The sequence below is a fragment of the Crinia signifera genome, chromosome 9, assembly GCF_055691185.1.
Source record: "Crinia signifera chromosome 9, ASM5569118v1, whole genome shotgun sequence".
NCBI lineage: Eukaryota > Metazoa > Chordata > Amphibia > Anura > Myobatrachidae > Crinia > Crinia signifera.
The window spans coordinates 59,066,324-59,092,399 of NC_139225.1; the positions used below are offsets into that span (position 1 = coordinate 59,066,324).

General features: G+C 43.5%; 1 protein-coding gene across 1 annotated transcript in view; it reads left to right on the plus strand.

Moving 5' to 3' along the window:
- Positions 1-26,076, plus strand: part of MSN (moesin) — a 130,665-nt gene that overhangs the window by 83,264 nt on the left and 21,325 nt on the right. Inside the window, exons 3-5 of the mRNA XM_083159115.1 lie at positions 17,452-17,547; positions 18,413-18,687; positions 22,984-23,067. Of these exons, the coding sequence (XP_083015241.1) occupies positions 17,452-17,547; positions 18,413-18,687; positions 22,984-23,067 (455 nt within the window). The remainder of the gene's footprint in view (positions 1-17,451; positions 17,548-18,412; positions 18,688-22,983; positions 23,068-26,076) is intronic.

Consider the following 26,076-nt stretch of genomic DNA (forward strand, 5'->3'; position numbering starts at 1 on the left):
TGGAATGTGGAGGGACTTAATTCACCGATCAAAAGACGTAAAGTAGCAACTCATCTGAAACGCATACGTCCAGATGTAGCCTTTCTACAAGAGACACATTGGGATATCAAAGATCCCAACGTACTAAGGGATTCCTGGATTGGGGAGTTCCGGGCAGCCTCCTTCACAGCCAAACGTAGAGGAGTGTTAATACTTTTCAGGAAACACCTGCCCTATACGATTCGAGACTTGGCTGGACCCAGAGGGCCATTTCTTATTTATAAAACACGAGCTATGCGGGTCAAAATATACATTAGCAGCAATATATGCCCCCAACGGACCTAATACCCCCTTCTACACATCACTATATACTAAACTATTATCCTGGAAAGAGGGAGATCTAATTATGGGTGGCGATTTTAATAATGTTATGTCGACAGGGCTAGACAGATCTGGACGGAGGACCGGTGGGAACAGTACAACTACGCCCTCCCCCGTCACATTATTATTAGATAATTTGGGCCTATGTGACCTCTGGAGATGCCAACATCCAGAGAGTACACCTTTTACTCCCACCCACATGGCACCTCCTCTCGCATTGATCTCTGGCTGATCACAAATTCTTTATATCATCAAGTGGTGGAGTCAGGGATAGGGCCGATCGACCTATCTGATCATGCCTGGGTTTGGTTTACACTCACTCTGAAAAGTCCAATCACCACATCCTATAATTGGCGATTTCCCTCCTATCTAGCCCACTCCACAGACTTCACACTTCATTTGAAACATGCCTTCTCCACCTATGCCTCGGACAATGCACAACATCTAGGGAATATACACTTATTTTGGGCGGCCTCAAAGCCAGTGGTTAGGGGACAGGTAATGGAATACGTTGCCAGGAAACGTAAAAAATTAAACCTCGCTATTGCTGACCATAGCAACCGCCTGTCAGATGCATATAATGCTATGCTCCTCAATAACTCTGAGACATCCAAAACGGCATATACAGAGGCAAAACAAGCTTATGATGCACTATGCACGGAAAAGGCCCAATTCTCCCAAGATATCTCCCGTAATAAATATTTTAGAAGCTCAAACAAAACGGGAAGACTACTAGCCAACCTAGTTCGCTCACAATCTGCCCCACTACACATATTACAGCTTTCCACGCAAAATGGAACATTGACTTCGAACCCCGCTGAAATTTCAGCAGAATTTCAGAATTATTATAAACACTTATATGAAGCACCCATTGACAGGCCCTTAGAAGGTATGCAGTTTTTACAGCAGGCCCAACTGCCTACCCTCACTGCCGAAGAGAGGGACGCACTTATCACCCCAATCACAGAGTTAGAACTAAAAGCAGTGCTTAGCACCCTTAAAAAAGGTAGATCTCCAGGCCCCGACGGCTTCAGTGCCGAATATTACCAACTAATGAAAGATAGCTTAACTCCTCACCTGATATCGTTATTCAACTCTCTGTTACAAGGTAATGCACCTCCCCCAGAGTTCACAGCTGCACGCATAGTGGTGTTCCCAAAACCTGGGAAGGATCCCCAACTAGTTCAATCTTACCGCCCAATATCCCTACTGAACCAAGATCTAAAGATCTTTACCACATTATTAGCCAGGAGACTACAGCCTATCCTACATAGGATTCTACACCCAGCTCAGACTGGCTTCGTGAGAGGCCGAACCTCTGTTCATAATATCCGCACCTTAACGGCGGCCCTACTACGCTATAATTCTCTGCACAACAAAGAGGCGATCATTGTAAGCTGCGACGCAGACAAAGCGTTTGACCGTGTCTCCTGGTCTCACTTATTGAGGATACTACAAACACAACACTTTGGCCCAGATTTTATAAATATCTTTAATATGCTATACTCTTCCCCGGAAGCATGCATAACCATTAATGGACTGAACTCACCAACCTTTAGGTTAGCCAGAGGTACACGCCAGGGCTGCCCATTGTCCCCACTATTATTTAATCTGGCATTAGATCCCTTAATACGCACCTTCTACCAGGAAACCACATGGCAGGGATTGGAGCTGGGGGGGTCGGAGGTGAGGGTGTCTGCCTTCGCTGACGATCTTCTATTATACATCAGCAACCCTAAACAAGCCCTTCCCAAATTATTGGGGATACTGGAGGTATTTTTAAACATCTCAGGCTTTCTGGTTAATTATCAAAAGACGGAAGCGTTGGCCGTTCACCCCGAGGCCTAGACTGGGTGGGGAACCACTTTCCCATTCAGATGGACCACTGAATTTCTAACATATCTAGGTCTACGCTTTTCCAGTAAGGTAGCAGATCTATATGACTTAAACTACTCTCACTTCATCGTCCAAATGATAGCAGACTTCCAAAGATGGAGACACTTACCACTTTCATATCTGGGACGATGTAGTCTTTTTAAGATGGTCTCCTTCCCTAGATTATTGTACCCGGTTCAGATGCTACCCTTCTTGCTGAAAGACCAGGATGTTTTAACCATAAATAGAGCTCTCACTAAGTTTTTATGGGCCGGTAAACGCCCCAGAATTTCCCAATTGAAACGGCAACAGCTTCAGTCTAAAGGTGGTATTAACCTACCATGTATACAGGACTACGCCCTAGCTGCCAATCTGCGTTACGCAATAGATTGGGTGAGTGGCACAAATAATTACACGAATAGAGCACTAGATCAGTCCTTTCTCCACGAATGCCCCCTAGACGCCTTACTACACATACCGCCCACGTCTGCCCCAACACATGTTAGAGACAATCCCTTACTCCAATCACCATACAGAGCCTGGCGCGTCACACGGAAACGACTCCGTTTGCCACTCACAGTATCCCTCCACACACCACTGATCCATAACCATGCTTTTCAAAATGGAAACCCAGACCCTATTTTCTTTACATGGCATCTACAGGGACTCGGGTCGATATTTCAGTTCCTAGGTGAAGATTATACCACCCCTCTCACCCTGGCACAGCTAAAAGAAAATTTTCCCCAGATACAAATCCCCCTGTTTGCCTACTTTCAGGTCAGAAGCTACATAACAAAAAACTTACAAAAATTATGCAAAGCAGGCACTGACAGAGCGTTTGACCTGATGATAGTTTACAGAAAAGGAGAACCAATACCCACCTCAACACTACATGCCCATAAGCGCCCCACTTTAGACCTCTCCAAGGTCAAAAAAGGATTGACACACTGGAAGGAGGCCTTTCCTGACATACCAATAGAAACTATCATAAAAGCAACAAATTCTTTAAACAAATTACTTATTTCATCATCTTATGCCGAGATGCATTTCAAGATCCTACATAGGGCCTATTACACACCCAAACACCGCTTCTTAATGGGAATATCAGACGACTCCAATTGCTTTAAATGCCTATCCCCAGTGACATCTACCACTGCTTGTGGGCATGTCCCACAGTGCAAATCTTTTGGCAAGACGTACAGCAGTACATCACCCACACACTAAAAATACCTTTCAACATAACTCCCTCATGGGCGCTATGGAATATCCATGAGGCGGATACGCCCTCAACCCATCCCTGGGGTACCAGGTGCCTGCTGGCAAAAATAGCGGCAACCACTAAAAAAACCATCCTTTCCCAGTGGATACACTCTAATCCAATATCGCTACAACTTATGCTCCCAAGACTAAAATTCCTCTACCAGATGGACTGGATAGAATGCCTATTAGACACAGAAACAGGGGCCAAAATTTTTTTTAACACATGGTTATTATATATAATTTCTCTCACGGCCCAAGAAAAGAACAACATTAGACAGGCAGTGTCACTCACAACTTGGTACAACATGGCCACCCTTGAAAGGGGACAGCCCCCCTTTTAGACTAGCACTAGATGTCCCATATATGCTCTATGATAATCAATGGTTGAAATGTCATAATGTCATAAAGTGTGCCTCCACAATGTATAACCCTCTCTTGCTACCTATGTAAATTGAAAACTGATATGTCGTTCATTGTTAATATCATTGTACCATATATGACTTGAATCTATTTAATAAAAACATATTTAAAAAAAAAAATATTAGATGACACTTTAAATGTCACAATGCCGCTCATTATTTCCAGTGAACTAGACAAATAATATAATGCATACTCACTGACTGTTTTCACATAATATACGGTCAATTGCCACATCTAGGAGAATGCTGTTATTGACAACTGCCCCAGGGAGAGTGGCAGGCAGTGGGTGGCAGATGCAGGTGTCCGAAGGGTAGCTTAAGGAAGACCTAAAAAGAGCATGATCCATGGGAGGTTTCTGTCCTCCCTGAACTACGCACCTGCCACTGTCCCCGGAGCGGGATTGAGCTGCATGTACAGATGACGCAGCACATCACTAACAACCTGTGGAAGTGTGCATCATTAATGATGGTATGTACACACTAGACAATATGCACAAAAATTATAGTTGTTTGTGTCACTTAAAATATCGTCTAATTTATTCTAAAATGAATAAACCATTTAATTTAAGAGTTGAAAACATGCAGAACATTGCAATCAACACTCATCTATAAGGCATCACAATGCTCCGCAGAGCTGTACAAACAAGGATTTTAATTTATATCCTTTTAAAGTCTTTTTTTTTTATATACCGTATATACTCGAGTATAAGCCGAGTTTTTCTGCCCATTTTTTGGGGCAGAAAACCCCCTCCTCGGCTTATACTCGAGTCAAGTGGAAAATCGGCGGAGCCGGCAGAACACTAGCTCCGGGCGCAGACATATCACAAAGCGCCGGAGCTGTGCACTGCTGCCGCCGGCTCCCCTGCCTTATGCGCCCGCTCTAACCACTCAGCCTTACCCTACCTTACCCGCCCGTTCTCCCGCCGGCGCCGCGCTGCAGCAGGACAGAGCAGGGGCCGGACACACGCAGGAGTGTCAGAGGTTGACACTTCCTGCCTGGTGCTCTGCTCCCTCTGCTCCGTCCTGCGTCTAAAGTACCGGTACTCTGTGAATAAAGGTACCGTACCAACATTAAATGATAAATACATTCCGGTGTGTGTGTGTGTGTGGGGGGGGGGGGGGGGCAGTGAGGGGGCTCTGGGTACCATATATGCTGTAATAAATTACCTTTATGTGTACTGTGCATGTCTGTGTGTGTGTATGTGTGTGTATGTAATGTATACTGTGCATGTTTGTGCGTGTATGTATACTGTGCATGTCTGTGTGTGTATGTATACTGTGCATGTGTGTGTATGTATACTGTGCATGTGTGTATACTGTGCATGTGTATGTATACTGTGCAAGTGTGTGTATGTCTGTGTCAACTGTGTGTATACCATTTGTGTGTTTTTGTCAGTATTGTTTGTATACATTGTGAGTTCTTCGCTGTTTGTATGTATACTACCGGTAATACCGTATGTGTGTGTGTGTGTGTCAGACCAGTAACCGCTGTGTTTCCTACCCCCGGCTTATACTCGAGTCAATAAGTTTTCCCAGATTTTTGGGGCAAAATTAGGGGCCTCGGCTTATATTCGGGTCGGCTTATACTCGAGTATATACGGTATATTCGTTTTCAATGGTTACCAGCCTGTTAGTGTTTTAGAAACAGGTCTTTCATAGACTGCGGCAGTATTCTCGATGAGATCAGTGACAGATTTTATTTTTTTATTTTTTCCCTCTATTAATGTTATAGTTATTTAAAAAAAAAAAAAAATGAATCAGGTTTTAAAAACTTTGGTGGTGATTCACATTGGATTGATCTCCAGCGTATTCACCTTTGAGACCGATGATTCGGCTCTGCGTATGGGCGATTAAAAGCACATGCAGGGCCTCCGTATTAATGCTTTAGGTCGCTGAGGCTTTCACATGGGGGGGGGGTGCAGGGACCGGAGCAAGGGAACACCCAGGGGCCCTGGCCGATGCCTGCGGGGTGGCAGCTGACGTCACCTGACATCAGCGCCCGCCTCTCCTTCGGCAGACTCCAACGGAAATAAGTCAGTTTAGACTTTTTAATTCCTAAGGGGTTACAAATCATTCGATGGTCGGCGACCGTTGAATGATTTCTCTCCGCTTAATCCATGTTTTCATGCTTCTCATCGTAAATTATGTTGGGCTTGGATTTGGTTTATTTTACATTTTCATTAAAACTCGATTTTTATTAAATCTAAATACAGTATATGTGGATAAACATGAATACATACAAAGTACACTCAAATCAAGTTTGAAAATAAGAACAAGTTAATTTCAAGCTTTGGTCCTACTTATAATAAAATAAAGGCCCATACACGCTGGGCGACTTTGAGCTGAAAGCCGCTCAAAGCAGCAATAATCGCCGGAGAAGCCACTCATCTGCTGGTATTACTCCTCTCCCCTCTGTCGGCGCCGGGCAGGGGGAAAGCTGCTCAGTGTGTATGCACTTAGCGGCTTTCCCCCCAGTGATGATAGTAATCTTCGCTGTCCATACACGCTGGGCATAATTGTTTAGTGTGTATGGACATTAAGTCTGAATAGTAATACAGGTACTTGTTTAGTTTCACGGCGGCAGCTATGATTGAATCTTGGCAGCACGCCAACGGCTGCCTTACTTCTCTAAGCTACGTTATGAGCGTAGCACTGGCAGCAGCGCTACGATAAGATCAGCCTAACGGCTGCCTTACTTGTGTGGTTTCACGGCGGCTAAACAAGTAACTACCGTAGTGTTGCTGGGAACTGCATCTCTGTCCCTGGCAAGCCTAGTCAGTGCCTCTCACACCACCGGCGCCAGCATGATCCCCTCTCTTTGGCGGAGAGGTGATGATGCTGGTGCTGGGGGAGAGGCGCTCAATCTGTTTGACAACCCGAAGCGCAGCGATCCACCGAGCCCGAAGCGTTGCGAGCGCAGCGGACACCTGTGAAGCCCGCAAGGGCACGCGGATACCTGTGAAGGTATCCGCGTCCCCTCGCGGGGCACGCTGCGCTCGCCACGCTTCGGGCTCGGTGGATCGCTGCGCTCGCCACACTATTCTATTCTCACTACACGCCCTAGTGGATAGTAGGGGTATGAAAAGGTCGGAGGACGCGTACCGCCGCCCCTCGCGGGCTCGCTGCGCTCGCCACGCTTCGGGTTGGCGTCAATAGCGGGGTGGCGTTAACGGTGGTGGGGGGCCATGAAACATTATTTTTTAAAACATATCCAATGTGAAATGGCCATATTGGCCAATTTCACATTGTCATTTTATTTTAACATTGCTGTCTATGGGAAATCGGGTCCATCGCGTCTTTTAACATTACTGTCTATGGGAAATCGGGTCCATCGTGTCTTTTAACATTACTGTCTATGGGAAATCGCGGGCATCGCGTCGCGGCCCCTTATAACGGCCACGACCGACGCGATGCCCCCGATTTGGGCTAAATCGCGGGCATCGCGTCGGTCGGGTGTCCTTAAGTTAACGAAACTTAAGGACAAAATCGGCAGCCCAGATAACTCACAAGTACCGTTACTTGTGTAGTTTCACGGCGGCAGACTACGCTGATAACGTAGCTTAGGCTGGCACCATGAAATTACACAAGTAAGGCAGCCAGGGAAGCTACGCTACTTCTGACTACACTGAGCGTGGGAACACAAGGCCGATTCTGAATGTACGTAACTGCTGCCGTGTACTATAAGTACCGTAATACAAAATGGAAAAGCACTTTTCAGAGGTGGAAACAGACACACAATCAGCAGGAGTCAAGTATTCTAAAAAGGGCATGCTACTGGCTTTGAATATTGTGAATAAAAACACTAGTTTTTTAGTATAATAATTTTTTTAACTCTGAGTGCCAACATCTGTGAGATGCACAATAAATAAATAAATTTTGTGTAAAAGAAAAAAATTTTTTTTTGTATAAATGTAAACCTTACAGGTCTGTATGAATACAGATGTTTGCTTGGCAATGTTCACATCCTATTTTGACAATTCACTTGGAACGCAAAGGGTTAAAAAAAAATTTTAAGTGTTTTAGAAACAAAACAAAAACATTTGGTTTAAAATCAGCCAGCCTGTCACAGTCATGAAAACTGTCAGCCACAGCTTTGCCTTTTATTTCTACTCCTCCAAGTAGTTCAGCCTCAGAACCTTCTTTTAGTAGAAATGCTGCACTAAATTCCAGTTGAAACAGAAGCAGAGCAGCTTGGCTGAGGGATATGGGCTCCTATGTGGGAAGCAGCTGCTGATGAAACACACATTCACAACTTCTCAGTGCTTTAGCAGAAAAAGCCAATTATAGAGCCAGCTTTGTATGTCTGTCTGGGGAAAGCGCTGGGCGTTGTCTGCTGGAAGAAGTGATGAAGAATGGGACTTATTAACTGTTCTCTTCACAAGTTCTGGCTGCCAAACTTCCCTAGTTTTGGTTAGTCTGGGTGGGGTTCTAAAGGACTTCATGCATTTGTCTATCTGGCTTTACTATATGTAGAAGATCCCTTAATGACCAGAAGATAATCGAGACTAGTAAACTGCATGTGTCACCCACTGAGCAATTGCATGACTTCTGAAGTTAATTCTTGTTTGCTGGACCTCATATACTTGTAACAGAACAATCTTTCAGGCATTGACAACCTCATAGGCATTGACAACCTCCTAGAGAAGTGTATTCCTTTCTGCCACAGTCAATATTGGAGGCAGGCCTAAGCCCCCACCTCAGGGGGTGGTCCTGCCTGCCTGTGACATCATCTTTGGGGGGTGGTCCTGTCTGCCACAGTCATTATTGGAGGCATGCCTAAGCCACCACCACTGCGGGGAAGTGGCGTGGAACTACGGTGGCAGGGACAGGCAGGGACTGCTAGTGGGACACGAGGGGCTTTTTTGCTTGACTGCAGCAAAAATGTATGATGTGTATCAAAACTAGTCATTTTGTTGTATATATGCTTGTTAACGATATTTCCAAATATTGTTTTATATTTCTATACATGTACTTTAGTTTAAATCAGTAATTGTGCCATATTTTGGATTATTTTATACATGTAGTTGGAGCTTTTAGTACATTAGATTTACACCTAAACAATTGAATTTCAGTATCAATAGTAATTTGATTGTTTGTTGAGCTTTAGTGCACTCACTACAGTTAATAAGTAATGGTGTGTACACACGGTCGATTAGGCTTGCTATTCCACCCGACATGCATGCCATTTAGACGATTTAGTGCAGATCTGCACTATATAGTCTTTGCTGCCCTGTCTATCTAGGTTTCGATTTGTGCTGCCATGGGAGCGCGCATCGGGATCGCAAGGTAAAAAACCTGTACTATATAGTCAAAATCTCATGCTGATTGTACCCATGTGTACGTAAGTCTAAATTCGATCACTTGTGTGTTTGTTCCAGTAGTCAGTGGGACAATAATTCTGGATTTTTTTGCACGTGAAAAGGAATGTTTTTGGTCATTCCACATCAAATCGCACACACAAACTGAAATGTCAACCACCTATCTTAAGGCCCATACACACTAGAAGATTTTCATTTCAAAAGACTTTGGCAAAATCTTTGATAGATATATCTTTCACCAAAGTAGTGTGTACACACTGAGCTATTTTCCCAAAGAGCAAAAGATTTTCAGGAGGCGAAAGACTTTGCTGAAAATCTTTCATTAAAAGCCGATTTACATAATGGGCTGGGTTTGAATTCCAAGGGCGGGAGCAGGGGGCCATTGTATTTAATGCATTTCTGTTTTTGGGGCCTGATTCAGAACTAATGTAAACCCCACCCTATGCTGCTAACTAGGGCTTTCTTTATCTCTGCCAAGGGTTACATGCTCTTTGCAAGGGGTTTCATGCTCTTTGCCAGGGGAAGTTACTCTGTGCACTGCACTCCGTGTTAAAGGAGTAAGCCGGGGCAGAGCGGTGGAAAACCCAGATGTCTCAGAACAGGTCTATCTGTCCATGGCGTGGCTATTTGAAATGATGTGCCGGCTCGTGACTCACAAGCTAATCGAAGCTCACAGCGTGGCAGCGCCTGATTGGTTGCCTGGCCGCTAGCTCCGATTGGCTAAGGAGTCGCGAGCTGGTGCGTCATTTGAAATAGCCGTGCCACAGATGGATGGACCTGCTCTGAGACAGCCGGGTATATATTACTGGCTAATAAATTCAGTAAATAATCATTGGTGGGTAGTGGTGCCAGTAGTATATACATTGCTGGCATGTGCCAGCAATCTATATATTACTGGCTTAAGAATGTCATTGGTGCCCAGTGGTGCCAGTGATATATAGATTGCTAGCACGTGCCAGCAATCTATAGATTACTGGCTTATGAAACTCATTGGTGCCAGTAATATATAGATGGCTGGCACGTGCCAGCAATCTATATATTACTGGCTTATGAAACTCATTAGTGCCCAGCGGTGCCAGTGATATATAGATTGCTGGCACGTGCCAGCAATCTATATATTACTGGCTTATGAAACTCATTGGTGCCCAGCGGTGCCAGTGATATATAGATTGCTGGCAAGTGCCAGCAATCTATATATTACTGGCTTAAACTCATTGGTGCCCAGCGGTGCCAGTGATATATAGATTGCTGGCACGTGCCATCAATCTATATATTACTGGCTTAAGAATGTCATTGGTGCCCAGCGGTGCCAGTGATATATAGATTGCTGGCACGTGCCAGCAATCTATATATTACTGGCTTATGAAACTCATTGGTGCCCAGCGGTGCCAGTAATATATAGATTGCTGGCACGTGCCAGCAATCTATATATTACTGGCTTATGAAACTCATTGGTGCCCAGTGGTGCCAGTAATATATAGATTGCTGGCACGTGCCAGCAATCTATATATTACTGGCTTATGAAACTCATTGGTGCCCAGCGGTGCCAGTAATATATAGATTGCTGGCACGTGCCAGCAAACTATATATTACTGGCTTAAGAAACTCATTGGTGCCCAGCGGTGCCAGTAATATATAGATTGCTGGCACGTGCCAGCAATCTATATATTACTGGTTTATGGAACTCATTGGTGCCCAGCTGTGCCAGTAATATATACATTGCTGGCACATACCAGCAATGTATATATTACTCGCTTAAAAATGAAAACATTGGTGGACAGTGGTGCTCCGTGTGGAGCAGGACAGAGAGAGGCGGAGGGAGCATGGTGTAAGGGGGCGGGGCGTCAGCGTGTCAGTTAGTGTGGCCGGTGCGGCAGAGCTGGGACCCAGGAGAACAGGAGGACGGCGGGGGAGCGTGGCTCTGCGGCACACAGCCGCAGCAGTCTGAGCGGGGCAGCGTGGACCAATCCTGCAGGGTGAGTATTATGACAGGCGGGGCGGCGGGGGGCAGCGGGGCGGTCCGCCCGGCTGAAAGTGGTTAATCTTTCAGCCCGGCAAGCGTACACACATTGCGATGATGGATGAAAAACCATCCATCATCGCCACATCTGCTGGTAAAACCAGCAGATGAACCACTTAACTAGCGATGATGCGGGAGCAGCGCGCATCATTGCTTGTCGGCAATCGCCGGGGCATACACACTGGGCGATTTTCAGCCGAAAATCGCTCAAAACGGCTGTTTTGACCGATTTTCAACTGAAAATCGTCAAGTGTGTATGGGCCTTTAGTATTTTTTGGGTGAAGATAGAATGTCAAAGCAACCGTTTCTGCCAAATCTCGACTGCCTGACAGTCTATTAACTATAGAATTGTGTAAACACGCGCTAGAAACAATGTATAGAGGAAAAAGGAATTAAGAATTTATTAAATAAACATTTCACTGGCCAGTGATAAGATAAAACATAGTAAAATCAAATATACACTTGATGATGACAGTTAATTAGGTACTCTTTACTTAGAACGGCGCCCACGATTTTGATCGTGGGCATCGTTAGTAAAAAATCTCGGGCATTGAATGCACTAAAAAATCGGGTGCGATGCGACCGACGAGATGCCCGCGATTTCCCATAGGGAACAATGTTAAATGTCTCAATTGACCCAATTTTCCTGTTCAATGCCTCAATTGACCCGATTTTTCCACAGGAAACAATGTTAAATGGGCCACAGAGGCCAAATAGGCACCCTGAAGTGTATAATGGCCACCCGAATTGTTAACGCCACCCCACGATCAACGTCAACCCGAAGCGTGGCGAGCGCAGCGGTACGCGTCCTAAGACCTTTTCATACCCCCACTATCCACGTCGGCGTGGAGTTGAGAATAGAAAGTGTGGCGAGCGCACCGAGCCCGAAGCGTGGCGAGCGCACGCGGACAGCTGTGAAGCCCGCGAGGGGACGCGGATACCTGTGAAGGTATCCGCGTCCCCTCGCGGGGCACGCTGCGCTCGCCACGCTTCGGGCTCGGTGGCTCGCTGCGCTCGCCACACTTTCTATTCTCAACTCCACGCCGACGTGGATAGTGGGGGTATGAAAAGGTCGTAGGACGCGTACCGCCGCCGCTCGCCACGCTTCGGGTTGACGTTGATCGTGGGGTGGCGTTAACAATTCGGGTGGCCATTATTCACTTCAGGGTGCCTATTTGGCCTCTGTGGCCCATTTAACATTGTTTCCTATGGAAAAATTGGGTCAATTGAGGCATTGAACAGGAAAATTGGGTCAATTGAGACATTTAACATTGTTCCCTATGGGAAATCTCGGGCATCTCGTCGGTCGCATCGCACCCGATTTTTTAGTGCATTCAATGCCCGAGATGGCCATGATGGGCGCCCTTCTAAGTAAAGAGTACCGTTAATTAGTTATTTGTTGTGGCCCAGTTATCTGATTTATATTTGTAGCTGGTAAAAAAAAAAAAAAAAGGAAAAACCTCCGTGGATTAGTTATATCCAGTTATAATCTCCACAGTGTGTCCTTGGTTATTTAGGGCACAATAATTCTCAGTAGCCACAATTTATTGTCCACTGTCTGGCCAGACAGAAAAAAAAAAATGGGTAACCCAGTATCTGTTTGTTTGCCAAATATTCAGCCAATGTTAATACTGTGCTGGATTGAACAGTGTCAGTACTTGCTTTTATGCTGGCAGATGTGGGATCCCATTTTTTTGGAGCTCCAGAATGGACGGTCAAGGTAGCAATCAGTTGTGTGACTCATTTCTCCTCCTCCTATGAGGTGTCAGCGGCTTCATCAGATATATTAAATATAGATTTTTCAATTTATTAAATGATATGCTAATCGCAACCTTTGTATCCATGCAATTTGAAGTGTCATGGGTGTTGTAATAAGGAATCGCCCAAACAATTTGGACCCCTAACTTAACGTTTCCTCCCAAATCCAAAAATCCACACCTAATTACTTTATATGCCTTTCGTATTGCGTTACGGAAAAATGCACGTTTTTCAAACAGAACTAAAAGCTCTATGTTAAATAGACATTTAACGGCTCAATTTTTTTCTAGGTACTTAAAGGTATACATACAGTACAGAGAACAGAGATATAAAAAGGCTAGGTTAAAAACAGGCATAATTTATTTTATTTTTTTTGGTGCCTAAAAAAGAATGCATAACTACACACCATCAAAGCAATCAAGGGTGTCCTTGTGTGTCATACTCATTGTGTTGTCAAGAAGGCTTTTTTTTTTTTTATTTCATTTAACTACAGGCATATGGCATGCAACTGAACTGATTGCAGCATGTGTATTTTATATGTAACTGGCTAATTTCATACACACTTTACTCATGTGCTTCCTCAACACGGTGTAAGAATCTTTTATCACTGAGATATTGTGTGATCTATCTGAAATCCACCTAGAATATTGCTCCACCTTCATGCTCTTCCTGTTTTTTGATTTTTTTTTTTTCCCTTTCAGACTGTTAGTTTTCAGCATATACTTTTGGACTAGGCTGTGCTACTAAGGGCACACTGGCTATAATTATTCATAAATAACTAGTTATAGTTCTCATTGGGGTTTTTTTCACTCTGAACCATGTACAATCTCCCAAATCAGGAGTACACTTGGTAGGTAGCGACACATAATGCCTTTATCACCCTGTGTTCGGGATGTCGGCATACACAAGCTTTTATAAAGGATGAGATTTATCTGCAGAACCATGCACCCTCAAACTCCTTTCTGGATTCCTGACTATGGTATATTTAATCAGATTTCTCAATGTGTATTCTTGGCCTGCTCACATCTTACCAGACTCTATAGGGCAGTATTCAATGAGAAAAATTCTCCGTGTTTTATGGCGAATTTTTGCTTTTTTCGCCCTGGACGGAGCATTTTGCTCTCCAAAAGTGAACCACCCTATTCAATGTGAAATATTCGCCGTCTTTCTAAGTGATTTTCGCCGTCTCTCTCCGTGTAGAAATTCTCCATCTTTTGATGGAGAGCTGGAATGTGAACTTTTAATCTAAAAGGGTTTTTTTTTTTAATTTTGGTGTCAAAAAATCAGGTTTTTTTTTCTGTGAAGGGGCATGTTATTTTTATTCATGTGCTTATAGCACATGAATATATATTTAATTTAAAAATATATATTTTTTTTAATTTTTTTTGGGGGGGGGGGGGCAGCCTGTGCTGCCTGGGTCCCGGGGGGGCCCCCTACCCTCCACATATGTTCTGGGGCATCCAGGGAGACTTTAATCTCCCTGGATGCCACCGTCCCACGGCTCCCTGTCAGCTCCCTGCCGCGGACGCTCGTCCGCTGCAGGGGTTAAGACTCGCCGCGAGTGTCGGCGAGTCTTAAATACGTTGAATAGTGGGAGCAGGAGGCTCCGGAACACGGCAAGTGCATGGCGAGAGAAAAAATCTCTCGCCATGCACAGAGAATTTTCTACATTGAATACTGCCCTATGGCTGCATTCCCAACCATGGTCCAAAAGGCACACTAACGTTCCAAGTTTTAGTGCTATCCATGCTTAAGTGCAGGTGACTTAATTACTACTTCAGCTAGTTTAATTTAAACACCGGTGCTGAAACCTGGATATCACTAAAAGCTGCACTTTTTGTGGCTATAAGGTTGTGGTGCATCCTTATTTCCACCAAGCACAGCTTTTCAGTAAGGTTTCCAACTCCTGCTTCTACTCAAGACACCCCTTCAACACATAGTTCCTCATACCTATCCTATTTTTAGTCTTTAATATGTATTCAAATAAGTTTTCCATGCTCTATTAACAGAGCAACAGAGAATGCACACATATAAATAATCATGTGTAATTTCTTTCATGCATTTATTACTGTGCTTAATTTTTATCTATGCAAATGTTATTTTTTTTACCTTTTTAAATATATACCATATGTCAGGCATATTTTTAGTTCAATTCCTTAACTAAAGGTTTAATGTTTGTGGTAGTCGTCTACAAAATGTCTCAAAATACCTGAAATTTGTTAAAGTACATAGAAACCTTTATAACCATGACACACAGAAGAGCACATATAATATTTGGGGGCAGTACGGACAGTGTAATAGTTAGCATTACTGCCTCACAGCACTGAGGTCGTGGGTTTGATTCCCACTATGGGTTTGCGCCCAACAAATTTACCCTAGAATGTCTGCGTGTAGGGGGACTGGTGTGAATGTTCAAAATATTCTCTGTAAAGCGATGCGGAATAAGAAACTGTAAATAAATAATAAAATGTCTGCGTAATGTTATTGTAGCACCAATTGTGTGCAAATTGAACACAGATGTTATTGAGTACACAATATATTGTGCCCACTTAACAAAAGTTGCAGAAACAGCTGCTATAGTGAGATCATGATGGTCCTATCAGACTGGCTTGGTTCGCTAGGAGGATGCTGAATGTCTGATAGCAGGAGAAAGTGACGCTGGCTGGACACTGGGCCTTGGCTTCCGTTATTTGTATGGTGACAGCTGACACTGATAGCTGCTATAATCTTAAACTGCTGCTTTTTTTCCATTACATCTAGAAAAAACATTTGAGCAGATGCCAACAGAACCTAAGCTTTAACTAACTTTTACTATTATATGTTCTGTGTTTTGCAGTGTTTATGTTGCCTTCTTATGCTGGTTCCTATATGAATCTTGTGTACTTAACGAATAGATCTTCCTTCTAGTGTATTTATGTAGCCCTGCTCAGTAGGCATCTCTTTATATACTCTGGGCATTATGAACTCATGTTGGCTCTAGTCATATGTTCTCGGGCAGGCTCAGTGCTATAGAAGTCTGGAGCTTTGTCTGCATTGCGGGATGACACTTGCCTGGGTGGGTGCAATGTTTTGTGTTTTCTGATATGGAGATATTGTGTGATATCATGTGTCCATTGCTATGAATACATTCCCATTTCTTGCTAAAAATATAAAATTTTTACTGGACTAGTAATAATAAATCCAAAAAAGCTTAACTGAGGATTTTCTCTCTACAACAATCACTCAGGGCTTTTGGGGATATTGCTTTGAATGTGTTTTTGGCACACAGTCATCGTAAAGTCTTGCCAAATAAACATGTTTAGCATGCCATTTATTTTACCCTAATCCAAAGTATACTGTAAGCAAACTGTGACTCAATTTTCGCTTGGAGGGTGGACGGCTTTCCATAACGGGACGATACGGAACACAGTCCACTAGGCGGGTGTTACCAGCAGATGAGCGATGACAATGCAGGAACGTGCATCCGCGCTCAACGTCTGGCCATACATTGTCTAGGCGGCTTTTGTATTGAAGCAGCTCAAACTGTAAAATCTTAACTGTTTTCAGCTCAAAATCACCCAGTGTGTATGGGCCTTTAAACTTATTTATTTGTTTGATGCTATGTGTGAACTGAGAGAGGGGTTTTTAAATGAGCAGTGTGAAATTTGTAAAGCACACCAAAATGAAAGTTAACAGTATCTTTGGCCATATTGTAAGTATCGTCTTGGTTGCATCGAATTGTGACTCATTTTTGGGTAAAAAGACATCTACCACTTCCAGAATATTAGGGAGCCTGCATCCTTCATGATGCTGTTTATCGTGACTGCATCTACGATTTATGAAGACACCTATCTATGTAGCTACAGTAAATGTAATAGATCTTGCCATTTGGAGACACTCAGTGCAGTTGGACAATGACCATGTACGCACAGGATTCTGTCTGGTAACATTTTCCTTAAAGCCTAATCTACGTGAGATGCTGACAGAAATCAGTCACAATGTAAACAAGAACCATGATTTTCCGGGCCTAATCCTACTGGTATTCTGAAAGTTTTTAGTCGACATGTTCAAGTTGTGTCATTGCTCACTGGATAAGTGCAGTTGCATCACAATATGTCAGGCATTCCCAACCATGGTACTCAAGGCACACCAACAGTGCAGGTTTTGTAGATATCCAGGCTTAAGCACAGGTGACTTAATATCTGAGGGATTCTGATTAAACCATCTGTGCTGAAGCCTGGATATCACTAAAACCTGCACTGTTGGTGTGCCTTGAGGACCGTGGTTGGGAATGCCTGCAATATGTGAACGTGGTCCTTGGTTGACTACAAATGTCTCTTGCTTTTATATGGTTATTTAGGTTTTTGACCAATTTGCAACATATCTGGATGTGATTTGTACCAAATGACCAGTCTTTTGTGATATGATTAAATTAACATTTACATAACTTTTTTCTACGCAGGTTGTGAAAACAATCGGCCTTCGAGAAGTGTGGTATTTTGGGCTTCAGTATCAGGACACAAAGGGCTTCTCAACGTGGTTAAAACTCAACAAAAAGGTTATTTCTCTTTATTAATATTCTTTCTGCTTTATCTAACATGTGAACTAAGCTTAATTAGAACAGTGCTATGAATTAAATGTGCAAGTATTTTTGCGTCTGTTTTTTTTTTTATTTAGATCCCGAGTGGGTGTAAGGGATGGGTGGCCAGCAGCTTCCGCCATTTAGAATGCTCACTGAATGTCTGCTACTGAGAAGCAAGTAGAGGATTTAGGGACAGAAGGTTAAGCCCGGAGAAGTGATAAAGTGGAGGGTGAAGTGATAATTCCAGCCTATAACTTGACAGGATGGTACATCAATCACATCAATCACCTTCCACTTTATCCCTTTTTCAGGCTTAATACATCTACCACGGGCTTCTCTAGTTATGAATGCTACAGCAAGGTCCACTGACTGCTTCTCGGATTCCAGGCTTCCCTGGATCTGCCTGTGATGTAGGATCTAAGTCGGAATTCTCTAGTTAGGGGGAGTAGTTTCTAGTAAAGAAACGGCCCATTTGTAGTCATTTGGTTTTTGTGGTTTTCACGATGGCTTGGGGATCTTTGTGTATTAAGTGATCTGCTGCTTGTACCTGTAATAGGGAATGAGGGGGCGAAGTTATAGAGGAAATGGAAAGCCATGCAGACAAAGTGCAGTGCTCTTAATGATAAGTTCTTCCTTTTGAAAGTCATTTAAATGTGTCTTCAGCTACAATATGAGGAATAAAGTACATTTTGTAAGAAAGTACCTCAGACAGCTTGCTACATTGCTATTGTTTTTCTCACACACATTTACAGTAGTGGCATTATGCACCCTTTGTGCCTTTTTTTATATAGAGAATTTAGATTCTGCTAAATATTTATAATGCTACACTATGTTTACTCAGGTGACTGCTCAGGATGTACGGAAGGATAGTCCAATGCTTTTCAAGTTCCGTGCCAAATTTTACCCAGAGGACGTATCTGAGGAGTTGATCCAGGATATAACCCAGCGACTTTTCTTTCTGCAAGTAAAGGAAGGTATCCTGAATGATGACATCTACTGCCCCCCAGAGACTGCAGTACTCCTAGCTTCTTATGCTGTTCAGGCCAAGTATGGTGATTTTAACAAGGACGTGCAAAAGCCAGGCTATTTGTCTCAGGACAAAATTCTTCCTCAGAGGTATGAGTGTACATAGTATTTATATATGTATTTATATACAGATGTGTCCTCATACATCTAGCCTCAATACACCATGCACTAAGAGATGATTGGCCAACAGTTCTCAAACAGAAAAATTCCTGTGCTTCAAAAAGACTGTGTGCGGATATATATATCAGAAACTTAGGGGGTATTCAATGTTGGGTCACGGCTGTTGGGCTGGCCCGACAGCCATGACCCTGTCCCGTACTCGGTCTGCTCGACCGAGAATGTGCAGGCGAGATTCAATGTCCCGCTTGCAGCGGGGAGAGAAGGGGGCGTGGCCGCAGAAAGCGGACGGGAATCTGCGAGCTTCAGCCGGGAACTCGTCAATTCACAGCCGTTCTCTGCAGAACGAGCCTGACTTGTGAAGTCGGGCGCGTTCTTCCACGATCCCCTGTTCAATACTGCTGGGGAAGACAGCATGGAATAGGGCCACGTAGCCATCTCCCCCGTCGGGAGATGGCTGCAGGAGATTGAATATCCCCCTTAGAGTTCAAAACGTCTGGTAACTAAACCAGTCTCCTCTTCCATAAGAACACGGTTCTGAGCTGAATGGACCACCAAAACCAAACAAATTAGGCTTTAAGCCCATTGTAATTTATCCATAGTGTTAAGCTATAGCAATTTTATAGCAGCGTTCTTTTATAGCAGCGTTCTTTTATGCCAACACAGCTGACTATGTAACACATGCTGCACTATATAATTAGAGGACAAATTTGTCATTCCAACCAGCAGCTCATTGGCCATATTGTCTACAGGACTTTAAATGCCCACACAACTTCCACATTGTCCGTGTTTTAGCTAGCGCAATGAGAGGCTGGTTAATGCTGACTGTTGCCCACCCCACTTGGGAGACTGCTTTTTTTCACAGTCAAAGAAGTCAGCGTGAATAATGTAAATTGCGTTCAAGTCCCTAGCCAGAAACCCCTGCAAGCTGGGCAGACAATTGGCTGGGACCCCACCCACGGTAGCTTGCCGCTTCCATTGCCGGTGTCACATAGTCTAGTAGTCAGTTGGACCTGAAATGTCTCCTCTTTCATATGGTATCAGTCTCTAGTACACCTAGAACTGGACATGTCAGGGCGACACATTTTCCCCATTGACTATAATAGGCTCGTTAATTCAGACACACCATGGGTCTGATGCTTGCCACTAGCCTTCTGGGGGTCTCAGAAACTTTATGGTTTAAATTCTCTGGAAGCTAAATGTCTCCCCTTCCATAAGAACCCGGTTCTGAGCACATTGGACCAACAAAACAGGAGAAATTAAGCTTCAAGCCCATTTTAATTAATTATTTACTTCGCATCTCCATACAGAATTTACTATTTGAGTACTAAGCACAGATTTTTTTGTCATCTAGGAATTTGAGGAGCTTTGATCTCTCCCCATTATACTTATAAAGATATCACTTACAGTTGTAGCTGTTACAACACAGTACAATAAAAGCTGTTTGTGCTACTTAGTACGTAAAAAGGAAAAACTATAGAGACGCTAAGCAGTGTTTTTGTCATCCAGAAACTCAGGGGGAGCTTTTATCTCTCCCCGTTATACTTCTAAAGATATCCCTTATAGCTGTAGCTGTTACAGCACAATACATGTGATTTATTCATAACTTTCAATGATTTCAGGTATATATGCACTTAGCTTACCCCTTATGGTTTCCTTCTCTAATGGGTGGCCCACCAGATAGGTTTCAGAACATTCTCTTATTGTAAAGGGATTGAGGTATCGGAGAAATTAAACATTGAGGATTGTTCTTTTACCAGAACAATGCTGTTTGTATAAGTGCTGGACACCCCCATTCCTCCTGTCAATCAAGCAGAGGAGCTCGCATTTTTACCCTCCGAATGCAGGATCTGCAGCCTGGAATTTCCTGGTTTATGCATGTGCACATTTCCACACCATCAGGAAAACTGCCTGCACTGTGGCCTTGACCTTCATTTCCATTTTCAATATCTCTGTTCTACTGTGGGAGCCTGGTTTGGTAATCCATGTCCTAGAACAGTGGTTCCCAACCCTGGTCCTCAAGTACCCCCAACAGTGCAGGTTTTCCATGTCACTTGGGAGGTGCCCTCATTATTCAGACACTATATTTAAAAGATCCACAGGTGGAGCTAATTATTTTGGCTGTGATTCTGTGTGGAAACCTGGAAAATGTGCACTGTTGGGGGTACTTGAGGACCAGGGTTGGGAGCCACTGTCCTAGAATTAAAATGCTATACTGTTTATGGCCATTTTCTATAGCAAGGAATACACAGAATCAGTCGTGCCACACCACTATCACAAAGAAGGAAACAGTGGGATCATACTTTCGGCAGAACAAAATGCAGTGGCAATATTGACAGTGTTCACTTCAGGAATATGGAAAATGAGTATGATTATCTTGCCAGGCTTGTCCTGCGTCCTGGATAGTGGTCGCTTAACTTGCGTGCATCTGAGTGGTTGGAAGAGGGATAATGTCAGGCAGATATCAACATGTTGGCTTCCCGAGACCAATCCTAATGTGATTTAATTGGTGATGTTACTTCTCTCTATGTCCTGAGGAGCTTGAATAAAACAATGGGAAGGGGGTATTTACCAAAGCTTGGGGGGAGAGAAATTTGTGAGCGATTAAGTACCAGCCCATCAGCTTTAGTCTGTGATCAAACAGCCTTCAAAATGTAAGGCTAGATTTGCGAGTATTTTATCTCACAATCCTCTTTGCCAGCTTTAATACCCTCCTAAGAGTGGTCCCTTCTTAGAGGTTATATGCATACTTGCCTACCTGACCCTCTCCATGCAGGAGAAAATGCTCTGTTCCTGGGCTTCCTTGGTAATGTATGATTGCCATCACCTGTGGTGAAACACCTTTACCTAGCTCCCCACAGGTGATTGCAATCATACATTACCAGGGAAGACCAGGAACAGAGCATTTTCTCCCGCATGGAGTGGGACAGGTAGGCAAGTATGGTTATGGTGGGTATTCAATGTCAGGGGCATGGCTGTCGAGCAAGCTCGACAGCCATGCCCCTGTCCCGTTCTCGCTTTGCTCGACTTGAGCTGGGCGGTCGGGATTCAATGTGGCCGCGAGTTGAGGGTGGAAATAGACGAGCTCCGGCCAGGAACTCAAAAGAGGGGGTATACAGCATTGGGTTGTTCTGAATGATGACCAAACACAGTTTATATAGTAAAATACAAATACATTTATTTCACATACAACAAATAAAGAGAGTACTCTCTAAGAAAAAAATGTATAATACATATACTTAAATACCGGTATATATTGCGCAATGAATAAAAAAAGGGGGGTTTTCAAAAATGGTCAATGCATGCACTTAGCTCCAGAAAGTGAATGAGGTAGTTCATGGGCCAATAAATTTGTTTATAGTTACCATCATTAATGGTCAAAACATCAGGGTCTCATCTGGGGACCTGGAGATGGTTCCGGTTAAATTCCCAGCTTGTCGGTCCAATGTACCTCGGGTGGAATAGAGCAGGAGTGGGTCAGGTAGGCAAGTATGGTTATGGTGGGTATTCAATGTCAGGGGCACGGCTGTCGAGCAAGCTCGACAGCCGTACCCCTGTCCCGTTCTCTCTTTGCTCGACTTGAGCTGGGTGGTCGGGATTCAATGTGGCCGCGAGTTGAGGGTGAAAATAGACTAGCTCCGGCCAGGAACTCGCCTATTTCCGGCTTTTCTCGGCAGAACGAGCCCGACAGCTTGTGATGTCGGGCTCGTTCTGCCGAGAACCCCTGTTCAATGCTGTCGGAAGACAGCATTGTATAGGGCCTTGCAGCCATCTCCCCCTTCAGGAGATGGCTGCGGGAGCACGACCAACATTGTATACCCCCCTATATGTAGCAGAGAGAGGGGAACATAAAACATTAGGAGAAAGGGGCTGATGTAAGAAAGGAAAAAAATCCACTTAGTGGCACGAATATTATGGTCTATGACAGGCATTCCCAACCACGGTCCTCAAGGCACACCAACAGTGCAGGTTTTAGTGATATCCAGGCTTCAGCACAGGTGACTTAATTAGTATCTGAGAGATTCTGATTAAGTCACCTGTGCTGAAGCCTGCATATCACTAAAACCTGCACTGTTGGTGTCCCTTGAGGACCTTGGTTGGGAAAGCCTGGTCTATGATCTATAAAATATACCTAATAACAGGTCATTTCAAATATACAGATATACCATAACTGTATGCATTCTGTATATAACAAATGTACTTTTTTGTCGTCCCACCCTCCTGAATTATTCATTTTAAATAAAAATAAACTTTTTTTTTTTAATCTAGAGTTCTAGAACAGCACAAACTTTCAAAAGACCAATGGGAGGATAGAATCCATGTCTGGCATGAAGAACATAGGGGAATGCTAAGGTAAGACCATTGCTTGTAGCGATAGAGGAAATGTGCAAATGTGAACCAGACAGGGAGAGTTCCTATTCTAAATAAAGTACTGATCCGTACAAATTCTTTGTGATGTAATGTACTTGCGTATCCATTTGATAGGTCAACAGTTTCTAGGTTGACACCATATGGCCGGCATGAACAAGGTTGACATGGCATTGGTCAAAGCATGAAAAGGTCCACATAAGTGTTAGTGTGCCAAAAGCATGCAGAGTGGTGCGGTACACTAATTTAAAGGTGTATTTGGTGAAATCTACAAATTTACACATGAAAAACGCATCTCAACCGTTTCTTGTCAACCATTTCCATGTCGATGTTTTCTCCGTCAACCTTTTTGTATGTTGCCCTAGATGACACTGTTGACCCTTAACCCCTTATCCACGTACTTCAATTAGTTTCCAAACAATAGTTTTGATTGTAGATGTGATAATTGTGCTGAATGTTCAGGGCCTTTTTGGGTTTATTTTTGGATTTTTTAAGAACTACCTTCAGAAATTTTGACTGGTTGTTGACTTATGTACCAGAAATCCGTAGTCAAAACGGTACTGCTTTCCTAGCACGGCGCCCACGATCTAGATTGTATGTGCGGGGCTTATATCTCAAGCATCTCATGCATCTTATGTGTTTGTACGGCATGAGATGATGCAATTGACGTGATCGACAAGATGGGCGAGATTTTTACATTGCAAGCATCTCATGCATCTTATGTGTTTGGGCGGCATAAGATGCATGAGCTGATGCGATCGACGAGATTTTTACATTGGAATCAATGTAAAAAGCCCCCAAAACCCCAATTTTATTTGCTAACCCCCCTCATGGGTGAAATGGCCCCCCCATTGGTAACGCCACCCCACTATTGACGCCAACCCGAAGCGTGGCGAGCCCGCGAGGGGCGGCGGTACGCGTCCTCCGACCTTTTCATACCCCCACTATCCATGTCGGCGTAGAGTTGATTTTATATAGTGTGGCGAGCGCAGCGAGCCACCGAGCCCAAAGCGTGGCGAGCGGACGCAGAATATACATGTAAAGTAGTCCGCGTCCCCTCACGGGGCTCACCACGCTTCGGGCTCACTATATAAAATCAACTCCACGCCGACGTGGATAGTGGGGGTATGAAAAGGTCGGAGGACGCGTACCGCCGCCCCTCGCGGGCTCGCTGCGCTCGCCACGCTTCGGGTTGATAGTGCTGGTGGCGTTAACAATGGTTATTGGGGGCTCACGATTTTTTTATCTCATGGATCTTATGCATGCATAAGATCCATGAGATTAAAAAATCGGGTCCATGGTGTTGATTGTATGCCTTAAGTACCTTAAGGTGCCCATACACGTACCAATTATCCGGTACTTTTTGTGCTAACATAGCATCAAATCGCATGCACAACGCATGCAAAACGATGCTATTTTAGCACAAAAAGTACCAGGTAATTGGTACGTGTATGGGCACCCATAAACTTAAGGCATACAATCAATGAGACGGGCGCAGTGCTAGGAAAGCAGTACTGTCAAAATTAACAGGACTCGCTTAAAATGATAATTGAAGCACCTGAGTCCTAAAATGTACAGTTTACCAATCATGTTGCCTGTCGACCTAATGACCGTATCCCGTAAAATTTGTCGTCTTCACTCTATTCTGCAAATAAGATGCATTGTAATGGAAAAGTTACATGTAAAGATGCTTGACACTGCCGATCACATGGAACTCCTGCATTGTGTGACTCGACTTGTAGGGAATGGAGGACAAACCTGTATCTGTATTTGTAAAGGACACATTCAGCATGACTGATAGTAGAATGCTGCATTTCAATCAATTTCAACAATCATTTGTTAATGCAGTTGTATGTCAATTGTTAATGTGTCCTTTTTAAGGGTAGAATTAAAAGTTTAATTTAAAATATAAAGCTTGAAATATGGTTATCATCCTGTCCTAGATTTTGCCACAACAATTTTACAAAGTTAAAAATGAGCACAGGGTGGGGAGGTGCACAGCCTAATGGGAAGTGGCCACAGCTGAGACCCAAAGGAAACCCAAGAATTTGGAAGGATTCTGAGGTTTTACCATCATATTAAGATAAGGATTTTCAGAGGGCTTAAATTTTATTTGAAGGTTATAACTAGGTTACAGAAATATTTTATATATGGAAGTAGAAGGTGGTTTGTAAACACTTTTAAATGCAGGTTAGTAAAACGTCTAAGAGAGGTTTGAACTTTGAGGATGGTGTTTTGGCTTCAAGTGAGTAATGCTGGATTCTTTAGGATATGAGGATTCGGTAAAAAGGTTGACCGAGTAGTGTAGTGGAGTTCTCTCCAGGCATCACAGAATTGATGGGGTCCTGTGGACAGAGTTTGAGAACTTAATTGTTCGCAAAAAACACCTTGCAATTAATGACTGTACTAGTTAAATAATTTGGTAGGAATAGCTATAAGCAGTAATTAGCCAAATTATACCGATGGTATATCAGGCGCAAATTATAAAAATTAAGTTAAATAAAAAATAGACAGTATATAATTTTAAATGTACCACAGCATTAATTGGTTACGGTGCTGCTCCCAACAACTAAACCAACATAACCAAAATTCAACTAAAAAGAGAGAGCGCACTTAATATATCAATATATTTAATTAATAAAAAGACACATTTTAAAACAATTCATTTGTGAATAGATATAACATGATAAATAAAATAAGAATCTATTTTAAATATTGCTCAAAATTTATCCAGAGGTCAAATGTCATCAAACTGTAGCTCCAATGCTCTTACCCACTCAAGTCCTTGTATTGAAGGGGGGATGTGTATGTGGGGAGCCTCCACTGTGTAATTTATAACAATGGTGTCCAGAGATAAATTGTACCAATTTGTGGCAGATAAAAGGCAAATGTCGCTAGACCAAATGCTTCCAGGCACTTTGTGTCAGTCCTTATCTTTAAGGGTTTATTACCGCAGGACAGGGGGATGATGGAATAGGGCAGGAAAGTCGGTAC